The sequence below is a fragment of the Ctenocephalides felis genome, unplaced genomic scaffold (genome assembly GCF_003426905.1).
Source record: "Ctenocephalides felis isolate EL2017-DRISC unplaced genomic scaffold, ASM342690v1 CF-g0.4_SCAFFOLD_00845, whole genome shotgun sequence".
NCBI lineage: Eukaryota > Metazoa > Arthropoda > Insecta > Siphonaptera > Pulicidae > Ctenocephalides > Ctenocephalides felis.
The window spans coordinates 93,302,811-93,315,550 of record NW_020536999.1 but is presented as its reverse complement, the minus strand read 5'-3'; the positions used below and the strand labels follow the sequence as shown (position 1 = coordinate 93,315,550).

General features: G+C 29.6%; 1 protein-coding gene across 1 annotated transcript; it reads right to left on the bottom strand.

Annotated features, from left to right (window-relative positions):
- Window positions 1-3,405: 3,405 nt before the first annotated feature.
- LOC113378596 (E3 ubiquitin-protein ligase RNF185-like) lies at window positions 3,406-11,001 on the bottom strand. The gene is made up of 4 exons (XM_026619145.1): window positions 10,759-11,001; window positions 8,427-8,565; window positions 8,186-8,351; window positions 3,406-3,678 (listed from the first exon to the last, which is right to left on the bottom strand). Exons 1-4 carry the CDS (start codon window positions 10,998-11,000, stop codon window positions 3,581-3,583), a joined length of 645 nt encoding a protein of 214 aa, XP_026474930.1. The 5' UTR covers window position 11,001; the 3' UTR covers window positions 3,406-3,580.
- Between the last annotated feature and the right edge of the window lie 1,739 nt (window positions 11,002-12,740).

The window sequence follows — 12,740 nt, the reverse complement described above, 5'->3', positions numbered from 1 at the left end:
TGAGTTCAGTTATATTGTGCAGTGTTTAGTTATACCGTGTAGAGTTCAATTATATTGTATAGTGTTTATTTATATTGTGTAGTGTTCAATTATATAGTGTAGTATTTATTTATATAGTGTTCAATTGTATTGTGAAGTATTCGGTTATGTTGCAAAGTGTACAATTGTTTTATGTGGTATTTTTTTAGTTTTTTTCAGCGATTATTTATATATTTATTTATATACATATACATTATTTTCATATCTCAGTCAGACAGAGGCGCCTGGTATGAGAGATTATGAAAAACAGTTTTTATAAAAGTACAGTATTTAATTATATTGTGTGAATTTCAGTTATATTATATAGTGTTCATTTATATTATGTAGTGCTCATCAATTTGTTGTACAGTGTTTAACTATCTTGTGTAGTATTCAGTTATTTCGTGTAGCTTACAATTGTATTTTGTAGTGTTTAATTCTATCGCATAGTATACAATTGTTTTGTGTAGTATTCAATTATTATATAGTGTTGTGTTTATTTATATTGTGTAATATTCAATGATATTGTGTAGTTTTTAGTTATGTTGTAAATAATGTACAATTGTTTTATGTAGTATTCAATTAAATTGTGTAGTATTCAATAATATTGTATAGTATTCAGTTATTTAGTGTGTTGTTTAGTTTATATTGTGTAGTGTTTTAATTTATTGAATAGTGTTCATTAGTGTTGTATAGTATACTATTGTCTTAAGTAGAGTTCAATTACATGGTATTGTGTTCAATTATGTTGCATGGTGTTTTGTTATATTGTATAGTGTTCAGTTTATATTGTGTAGTGTTCATTTATATTGTGCAGTGTTCTGTTATATTGTGTAGTGTTCGACTATAATGTGAAGTGTTCAATTATAATGTGTAGTGTTCATTTATATTGCATCGTGTTCATTTATATTATGTAGTACTCAATTTATTGTAAGTATTCAGTTATTTTGTATAGTGTACAATTGTTTTGTGTAGTATTCAATTATATTATGCAGTTTATATTGTGTATTGTTATATTATGTTGTGTAGTGTTCAGTTATTTTGTTTAGAGTTCAGTTCAGTTATATTGTGCAGTGTTTTCAGCTATGCTGTGTAGTATAGTATAGTGTCAAATTATATTGTGCAGCGTGTTGTATAGTATAGTATATAGTGTTCAATTATATTGTATAGTGTACATTACTATCATTATTATTATTATTATATATAGGCTCTGGTAATTTTTATTAATTGCAATAAACAAAAACGACATTATGCATTAGACGTTTACTGTTTAAAGCTTTAATAAAAATAAGTACTTCTACTTTAATAAACACTTTATTTATTCATAACAAACGGCATCGATTTTCTAAATTGAACGTTTGCTGTTTTTGAAATTTCATATAATATTTAATTAATATAATAAAAGAACAAAAACGATATTAAACATGGACGTTTTCTGTTCTGAATTTTAGTTAATTAAAATGAATAGCAACTATATTATATATTGGACGTTTGCTGTTTTATAAATATTATATTATATATTAAATATGTACATTTATTTCAGATTGTGTAGTGTTCTGTTATATTGTGTAAGTAGTGTTCAATTATATTGTGTAGTGTTCATTTGTATTGTATAGTGTTCAATTATTTTGTGCGATGTTTAGTTTATATTGTGTAGCGTTGAGTTTTGTTTTATAGTGTACGATTGTCTTGTCTGGTGCTCAATTATATGGTATTGTGTTCAATTATATTGCCTGTATTTTGTTATATGTGTAGTGTTCATTAATGTTCTGCAGTGTTTAGAGATGCTGTTTGTTATGAATGTAGTATAGTATAGTGTAATGATCAATTATATCGTGTAGTGTTCATGTATATTGTGTAGTGTTTAGTTGTATTGTGTATTATTCAGTTATGTTCTATAATGTACAATTTAATTATATTGTGCCCAGTTTAATTATATTGTGTAGTGTTCAATTATATTGTATAGTGTTCATTTATTTTTTGTGATGTTCAGTTTATATTGTGTAGTATTTAAATATATTGCCTAGTGTTCGATTATAATGTGTAGTGTTCATTTGTATTGTGCAGTGTTTGATTATGTTATTTAGTGTTCAGTTGTATATTATTCATTTATATTGTATAGTTTTCAGTTATATTACGCAGTGCTCAGTTATGTTGGATAGTATAGTTTAGTGTTCAATTATATTGTATATTGTTCATTTATTTTTTGTGATCAGTTTATATTGTGTAGTGTTTGATTATATTGTGAAATGTTCAGTTATATTGTGTAGTATTCAATTATAATGTGTAGTGTTTAATTATAATATGTAGTGTTTAATTATAATATGTAGCGTTTAATTATAATATGTAGTGTTTAATTATAATATGTAGTGTTCATTTATATTGTGTAGAATTTAGTTATACTGGGTAGTGTTTAATTATATTGTGCAGTGTACAGTTATGTTGTGTAGTATTGTTTATTTGTTCATTTATATTGTGCAGTATTCGAAATTTCATATATGTAATTAATTCTGTTTTTTCAGTAACCTATTCTTAAAACTTTTTAAAACTTTCTAATTTTTTAACATCTTTAATATTTTGTTATATAATCCACTCATTTATTTTCATCATTTTCATTTTGATTAAATAGTCATATTTCTGTACATTATTTTTTCCACGATTTTATTCATTTTATATAAAAAAACCCACCATCTTCTGCTTTTCTTAAACATATTGTTTGCCTAAATCTTATCAAGATCATGTTGCTTGACAGATGTCCTGAAGATGGAACGAACCTAGTTTCGAAACGTCGACAGTAAATATATAAAGACAACAACTCTAAGTTACCTCCAAGTCATCCCAAAAGCATCTGAGTCGTCCCAAATGCATCTAAGTCATTTCAAATGGTTCTAAGTCGTCCCAAATGCATCTAAGTTGACTCTAAGTCATCTCAAATGGCTATACAATGTCTCTAAATGATGTAAGTCACCTCGAATGGTTCTAAGTTGTCCTAAATGTTACAAGTCATCTTCAAATGCCCCTAAGTCGATACATGGGCTGCAAAATACTTTAAATATATATATTAAAAATAATTGTAAACATAAAGTGATATATTTCAGTATTAACTACATGTATCATTAATTAAATTATTATAATTTATTTATAATATATAAATATATAACATATACTTATATAAATATATATATTATATATGTATATTTTATTTATACACTTATATATACAGTAAAAGTAGGTAAATATATTAAAACTTTTTTATCTATCAATATTTCAAACAAAATTTACATGTGGAATGTAAAACTGTGCATATATATTTCATTTATATATATACACAAGCACGTAAAATTTTGTCAAAATATAATTAATCATTATTTTCCTAACTTCCTCGATTATTATTGATTGAACCATCTTCTACAGATATTTTGATATATACATATAATATTAAACTAAATTATGGATTATACAAAATATGTTATTGTTTATATTTAATTATGAATAACATACAGTCAAGAAGTGCCAGAATAGTTCTCGAACTTCAGGAGTCGCATCCTTACTTATCAATCTGCTAGGCTATCAGTAACCAGACGATGAAGATGATTGCAACCCATAAGAAAATTTTGGAAAGAAATTGTTCCTCCTCGAATTGTGGTGTTCCTCTTGGCGCTGGAAAAAGGATATGATATTAATATTCAACTCCAAGTTGAATATTAATATTTAACAATGTGTTTTAAGTTGTCCCAAAAACCCCTTACGTTGTCCCAAAAGCCCCTGAGTCATCCCAAGTACCCTGGAGTCGTTCAAATGTCTCCATGTCATCCCAAATGCTCCCATGTGCGTCCCAAATGCGCCCAAACCGTCCCAAATGCATTTCTGTCATCCTAAATGCATCTAAGTCGTCCTAAATGCATCTAAGTTGTCTCAAATGACTAAGTCATCTCAAATGCGCTCAAGTCGTTTCAAATGCTTCTAAGTCCTCCCAGATGCATCTACGTTGTCTCTAATTGATGTAAGTCATCTCGAATGGCTCTAGGCCAACCTAAATGTTCATATAGGTCATCTTCAAATGCCCCTAAGTCGTCAAAAATACTTCCAAGCCATCTCAAATGCGCCCAAGTCATTTCAAATGCTTCTAAGTTGTTTCAAATGTTTCTAAGTCCTCCTAAATGCATCTACATTGTCTCCAATTGATGTATGTCTAAGTCGTTCTAAATCTTCAAATGCTCCTAAGTCGTCACAAATACCTCCAAGCCATCTCAAATGCGCCCAAGTTGTTTCAAATGCTTCTAAGTCCTCCCAAATGCATCTACGTTGCCTCTAATTAATTTAAGCCATCTCAAATGGTTGTAAGTCGTCCTAAATGTTCATAGGTAATATTCAAATGCATCTACGTTGTCTCTGATGTATGTCATCTCAAATGGCTCTAAGTCGTCCTAAATGTTATAAGTCTTCTTCAAATGCCTCTAAGTCATTGAAAAGCAACTAGGTTTACCTAAATGCCCTCAAGTCGTCCCTCTAAGTCATCTAGAAATGCAACTAGATAAACCCCTTATCCTAGACAATATTAAAATACGATGTGTTCATATTATGCCCCTTACTCTCAGTAATTTAAAAGGTAAATCTAATAAAGTTTTACTTCAAAAATTTCAGATTGTGTTTTTGTGGCCTACGGGGCATCGTTTAAAAGGTCTTTTCGAATAGAATACGAATACTAAAACAAAATTTTGAATTTCTGTCTTTTTTAAATAATCTCTAATAATTACTTCTAACACTGTAATAGCAACTCAGTATACTTATAATTCACTCATAAATAATTATATATATTGTTTTCTTATTGGTTAAGCCAGTTATTTCCACATACAGGAAAGTTTACGCAACTCGTGTTCCAAAAATGTATTTTATTTAAGTCTGGACGTAAACTGTGATCAGTAGCTCCCAACAAAACACCACAGAACGTGTATATTATAACTTTGTATTCATTTTAACTCGCGCCGCAGAGTACTGCCTTTAATTTACTTAATGCCGGAATTTTTCAGTTTATTATATATATATATATATAATATTAGTTGGAGGGGTATTCTTAAATACCCATTTTTTGGAGTCTCGTATCCTTTACAAGGCAGAGACCAATAATCATATCAATACATATTGGCTTAGGGCATAAATAAACATAAATTATAGGTCTAGGACTTGTATTTGCCAGATCATGAAAAAATAAGACTGCTAAATATCGAATAGTAAGTTTGAACTTATACTGGGAAGTTTACGCAACTTGTCTTAAAGAATATACCCCTTATACTCAGCAATTTAAAATTTAAGTCTAATGAAGTTTTACTTTAAAAATTTCAGATTGTGTTTTTGTGTCATATGGGGTATCGTTTAGAAGGTCTTTTCGAATAGAATACGAATACTAAAACAAAATTTTGAATTTCGGTCTTTTTTAAATAATCTCTAATAATTATTTCTAACACTAATAGCAACTCAGTATACTTATAATTCACTCATAAATAATTATATATATTGTTTTATTATTGATAAAGCCAGTTATTTCCACATACTGGAAAGTTTACGCAACTCGTGTTCCAAAAATGTATTTTATTTAAGTCTGGACGTAAACTATAATCAGTAGCTCCCAACGCAACACAACAGAACGTGCCTATTATAACTTTGTATTCATTTTAACTCGCGCCGCAGAGTACTGCCTTTAATTTACTTAATGCCGGAATTTTTCAGTTCATTATATATATATAATATTAGTTGAAGGAAGGGTAATCTTCAAAACCCATTTTTTGGAGTCTCGTATCCGTTACAAGGTAGAGACCAATAATTATATCAATGCATATTGTCTTAGGGCATAAATAAACATAAATTATAGGTCTAGGACTTGTATTTGCCAGATCATGAAAAAATAAGACTGCTAAATATCGAATAGTAAGTTTGAACTTATACTGGGAAGTTTACGCAACTTGTCTTAAAGAATATACCCCTTATACTCAGCAATTTAAAATTTAAGTCTAATGAAGTTTTACTTTAAAAATTTCAGATTGTGTTTTTGTGTCATATGGGGTATCGTTTAGAAGGTCTTTTCGAATAGAATACGAATACTAAAACAAAATTTTGAATTTCGGTCTTTTTTAAATAATCTCTAATAATTACTTCTAACACTGTAATAGCAACTCAGTATACTTATAATTCACTCATAAATAATTATATATATTGTTTTATTATTGATAAAGCCAGTTATTTCCACATACTGGAAAGTTTACGCAACTCGTGTTCCAAAAATGTATTTTATTTAAGTCTGGACATAAACTGTGATCAGTAGCTCCCAACAAAACACCACAGAACGTGCATGCTCCCAAGTCATCCTAAATGCCCTCAAGTTGTCCCAAATGCCTCTAAGTCATCTTCAAATGCAACTAAGTTTACCTAAATGCCCTCAATTTGCCCCAAATGCTTCTAAGTTATCTCAAATAATTCTAAGTCATCTCAAATGAATCTATGTCATCTTAAATGCCTTCAAGACATCTCAAATGAATTTGTCATCTTAAAAGCTTTTAAAACATCTCAAATGGCTTTAAGAGATCTCAAATGCCTTTAAGACATCTCAAATGGTTTTAAGAGATCTCAAATGGCTTTCAAGTCATCTGACATGGCTTTTAAGTCATCTCAAATGGCTTTATGCCATCCCAAATGATTAAGTTGTCTCAAAAATATATGTAAGTCATCTCTAATGCCTCAAAGCCATCTCAAATGCGTCCAAGTCTTTTCAAATGTTTCTAAGTCCGCCCAAATGAATCTACATTGTCTCTAATTGATGTAAGTCATCTCAAATGGTTCTAAGTCGTCCTAAATGTTATAAGTCATCTTCAAACGTCTCTAAGTCATCTTGAAATGCAACTAGATTTACCTAAATGCCCTCAAGTCGTCTCAAATGCCTGTAAGTCATCTTCAAATGCAACTAAGTTTACCTATATGCCCTCAAGTCATCTCAAATGACTCTAAGCCATCTCAAATGACTAAGTCATCTCAAGTGACTAAGTAATCTCTAGTCATTAAGTCATCTCTAGTGACTAAGTCATCTCTTGTGACTAAGTCATCTCTTGTGACTGAGTCATCTCAAGTGACAAAGTCATCTCAAGTGACTCTAAGTCATCTCAAGTGACTCTAAGTCATCTCAAGTGACTCTAAGTCATCTCAAGTGACTCTAAGTCATCTCAAGTGACTCTAAGTCATCTCAAATGACTAAGTCATCTCTAGTGACTAAGTCATCTCAAATGACTAAATCATCTAAAATGACTAAGTCATCTCAAATTACTAAGTCATCTCAAATGACTAAGTCATCTCAAATGACTCTAAGTCGTCCCAAATGACTAAGTCATCTCAAATGACTAAGTCATCTCAAATGACTAAGTCATCTCAAATGACTTTAAGTCATCTCAAATGACTTTAAGTCATTTCAAATGACTTTAAGTCATCTCAAATGACTTTAAATGACTAAGTCATCTCAAATGACTTTAAGTCATCTCAAATGAGTCTAAGTCATCTCAAATGAGTCTAAGTCATCTCAAATGCCTTTAAGACATCTCAAATGGCTTTAAGTCATCTCAAATGAATCTAGTAATCTCAAATGTCTTTAAGACATCTCAAATGGCTTTATGTCATCTCAAAAATATATGTAAGTCGTTCCTAATGCCTCAAAGCAATCTCAGATGCTTCTAAGGCATCTCAAATGCCTCTAAGACATCTCAAATGTCACCAAATTGACCCAAACACCCTCAAGACATTTCAAATGCCACTACTAAATGCCCTCAAGTCGTCCCAAATGCCTCTAAGTCATCTCTCAAATGAATCTAAGTCATCTTAAATGCTTCTAAGTCATCTCAAATGCCTTGAAGACATCTCAAATGACTCTAAGTCATCTCAAATGCCTCTAAGTCATCTCAATTGACTAAGTTGTCTCAAAAATATATGTAAGTCATTCTTAATGCCTCTAAATCATCTAAAATGCCACCGAGTTGTTCCAAACACACTCAAGTCAACCCAAATGCCCCTACTATATCCCAAATGTCCCAAACAGCTCCAGGATCTCTCAAATGCCCCTTAGGCCCCCCAATTTGCCAAAATATTTATTGTTATTTAATAATAATAATACTTTAAAAGGTCTCCTAACCTGCACTAGGTCTTGGTTCTCCAAAATTGAATGTAGATGTGAAAAATCCAAAAGGAAAAGCACCAATACCAAAAGACATGTGAAATCCTCCATCACCAAAGCCAAAACCTGGAAAATTAGACCCTGCTTCTGGTTCCGTTCTTTGACCTGCAGGCCTTGGAGGAACCTGATAAGTAAGAAAAAAATTAATCAATTGCACTTAAAGTGAATTAGACCATTAATGGTAAAATGTATTGATTACCTTATTGCGTGGATCTTCCTGTTTTGTGCTTCCTCTGCCGTATAAAGGAATTACTTTGTCTTTACTGATTGCGGCTTTGCATACAGGACATACTTGTCTGTTGGGCCGAGTTTGCAACCATGTATGAATGCAGGGCCAGCTAGAAAAATATATAGTTGTATCATCATTTTAACTTTTCAGAAAAAATGCTCCAAATTTATGAACTTCCCGAAGGAGAAGTTTATGTTTTCATAAAAAAATCCGATTCGCTAATTTTATGTTTTCTCGACGTTTCAAGCCATTCTGAATCGAATGCGACCAAATTTGGAAAAAGTATTTGTGTGTGTCTGTGTGTGTGTGTGTAAACAGATTTTTTGCCGTAAATCGACGTTTACTCAAAAACTGCTGGACCGATTTCAAAAATTTAAAGGCCATTCGATGAATCTCAATGAGGACTAGCGTTTATCAATTTTGTGCGACGATCGCCCTAACCGTTTCTCCGTAAATAGCAGAAAAGTGAAAAATTTTTCGTCCACGTTTTAGCCCGCAATTCTGAATCGATTTTGAAAATATCGAAAGCTATTGGTTGGAAATCGTGCTGATTGGTTTTTGGTAAAAATCGGCCGGGCCGTTTTCTTGTAATAAAGTGTTAAAATTTTTTTTTTCGAAGATTTTCATGATTTTTTTTTGTGATAGATATCATGGTCTTCTAGATCATACTAAAATAATCCGGTCCTACGACTAGTCGTTTAATTTTAAAAATACGTCAAAGTTTGCAAAAATTGGTATCATTTTTTTGGCATTTGTCAAAATTATACCTTTCATCGACGTCTTCTCAAAAACGCCTGAACCGATTTCAGAAATTTAAAAGTCATTTGATGTATCTCGATGAGGATTATCGTTTCTTAGTTTTTTGCGACGATCGGCCGAGTCGTTTCTTTGTAATTTGAAAAAAAGTGTTAAACTTTTCGCCCACATTCAAGCTCATACTACGAAATCGATTTTGAAAAATCAAAAACTGTTCGAAAGATATTAATTGAGAATGATACTTATTAGTTTTAGGTGAAAATCTACCGAGCCGTTTTCTTGTAATTAACTGTTGAAAAAAAAATGTAAGTCGATTTTTATGGAACTTTTTTTGGCAATATATATCATGGTCTTATGGAACTTACTGAAATATTTTATAAAACTTATAGGCCTTACGTCAAGTAGTTTAATTTTAAAAATTCATCAAAAATTGAGAAAATGAGTAGTTATTCTGACGTTTTTAAAATTAAATTAGATGATTTACTTGGTATAACGATAGAGTACTTGGTCTTAATGAACATACTAAACCATTAAAGTCCTACGGAAACTTGTTCAATTATAAAAATGATTGATTTTTGAAAATTTGCTTTTAGAAAATACTCCTAGTCAATGTGTTCATTCATTTTCAATTATGTGTAATAAATTCACTCTGAATACTTTTAATCACTCATAAATTAATTTATTTTTTATTGATTAAGTTGATTATTTATACATATAGGGAAGTTCATGTAACTTGCCTCAAAGCAAAATGTCAATAATAACTAGTTCTTTCACATTAAAAAAAAAAGCTCCAGAAAGCTACAAAATTGTCATACATCAGCAAAGACAATCAAAATAGCTAAGAACCTACAGTCTAAAATGAAATATATATACATTACATGATAATAGATCTTAACCATTAATGAATTAATAACAAAAAGGAAAGAAAAGCATTCTAGAGCCTCTCCCCTTGAAGTGTTGCCTAATGGCAGTTTTAATTAGAATCTATAGGTTATATATATATATATATATATATATATATATATATATATATATATTCATGGACCACTAGGTGTATTACAATCCTATTTTTGCCTCAGCATACCTCTTGACTCTTGTCCCTATGGAAACTGCCTTTAAGCAACACTTCATGAGGGGAGGCTCAAGAAAGCATTCTAGAGCCTCTCTCCTTGAAGTATTGCCTAATGGCAGTTTTAATTAGAATCTATAGGTTATATATATATATATATATATATATATATATATATATATATATATATATATATATATATTCATAGACTACTAGGTGTATTACAATCCTATTTTTGCCTCTGTTTACCTCTTGCTCTTAAAACTGCCATTAAGCAACACTTTATGGGGGGAGGTTCTAGAAGCTATACTCTCCTTTTATTATTATTATTATTATTATTATTATTATTATTATATATATATATATATATATATATATATATGCATATATATATATATATATATATATATTAATCATATATTAAAATTAAACAGCCCAATATGCAAAAAAACAACTTTTAATCTATATTTTACTCACCAAAATAGATGTCCACACAAACTGACGACAGCATCTTTAGCAGTATCCAAACAAATATTACACTCGAACATCTGATCATCCTTTTTATCCTTATCACCATCGGCAGCATCACCATCTAATTTCTCATTCGGTTTTTTAACATCATCTTTTTCCTTATTTTCATTTTTAAGTTCATCTTTTTCTTCAACATTTGAAGTCGGCATGTTAGCCGTGCTGGTACTGGGTACTGCTGTGGTTGCCATTACCTAATTAAAAAAATATTTAGAACTAAAGATTTTAAAAAGATTATTTTGGTCGGGAAACAAAAGATGGACTTTGTGTCATAGTAAGGGATAAGTGTTACTACTTTGTGTCTTTTTAATTGAATGAATCAAAGCAAATTCATTCAAGAAGTCTTGATAAACAAATTACAAAGTAAAATTTGCAAAAACTAACCTTCACTGTCTTTGAAATTTTATTCAATGTTACAATTGCTTAACATCTTCAATTGTATTTCAAATTCATTTAATATTCATGAGACGCATTACAATAGTTAGGACGTCATTACTTAAAAGATAAAAAATGTATAGTAACACCTTTGTAAATTAATATTTATGTTTAAAACAGAAATCAGCCATGAAATTTTTTTTTTGACAGATCAAGTGAGCTTAAACCAAATTTATTTTTGTTAAATTTTAAAAGTGATGAACAACAAAAATAAATCTTACCAAATCATCTGCATGCATAAAAATACATTTATATATTACAAATACCTAAGAATTTTGAGATTATTTTTATCATGAATAAAAATAAATACTACGCCATATGTCAAACACCCAAAAACATCAAAACTCACCTAAATTTTTTTTCTAACGGCTTCTAATACTAATAAATTAATAAACTATTGATTCTTTATTATTTTTTTACACAAAATCACTCCACTTTTATTATTTTCGACAATTATTGCATCACTTTCCACTTTGTTCTAATTATTTTATTTGACAGCTCAAACTTCAAGGACGATGTCAGTAGGTGTCAAAATGGCGGACAGAATTCTTGTTGACAGTTGAAAATTTGGCGGTTAAATTTGAAAGTAATAATTGAAATTTGTAATTTTATAAATTAGAATATTAAACATAATTTATATTGTAAAAAATGTGTATTTATATTAATAAAAAATTTTAAGTTTTAACACGCGATTGAAGTAAAACTTATTTGCTACTGTACAAGATGGCATTTAAGTAAAAATAAATACATCATATAACAATTTTGAATAATGTTTAACCATTATACACATTTATATAATGATAAAATATATTATATAATTATAATAGCAATAAAAATATGTATAATATATATGTATAAAATCAATGTCATACTTCAAATATGACATGATCGGTTTGTCATTGTAATTAGCATTTAGAAATGAACCTTTATTAGAAAAATGAAGTAATTGCTGATTAATAAATTCTATAATATTCGTTCACACAGTGGATTATGTTAAACAACTTAATAAAATAATTGTGTTGGAAGAATTTCATTTAATTAACTAGAATTTACATACATTTATTGACTGCTTGTATTTTTTTACTTTTTCGCTGGCGATATAATCTCATTCTTTAAACAGCTGTAATATCTGTCTTGCCTAAAAAATATTTTTCATTTTATTAACTTCAAAGATTCATAGAAACTACGAATAATAATAATATAGAAATAATTTCTAATCAATAAACTTACGTTTAGTACACGGCCCAAATGTTTAACTTGTTTTATTATTTTCAAGGAACAGGGTAAAATATTTTCCTGATTCATGCATTTTTCATTAAATCAAGATTTATACTACGATGTAACTTAAAAATGTTTATTTATCTATGCCGATTTCCTTGTTGATATCGGTACGCATACAATGTTGATGCCGGTACGCATACAACGACAGATCTCTATTCACATACACAACGACTAATCACAATCGACCCGTATCGAAATGATATCATCGAGAGCGA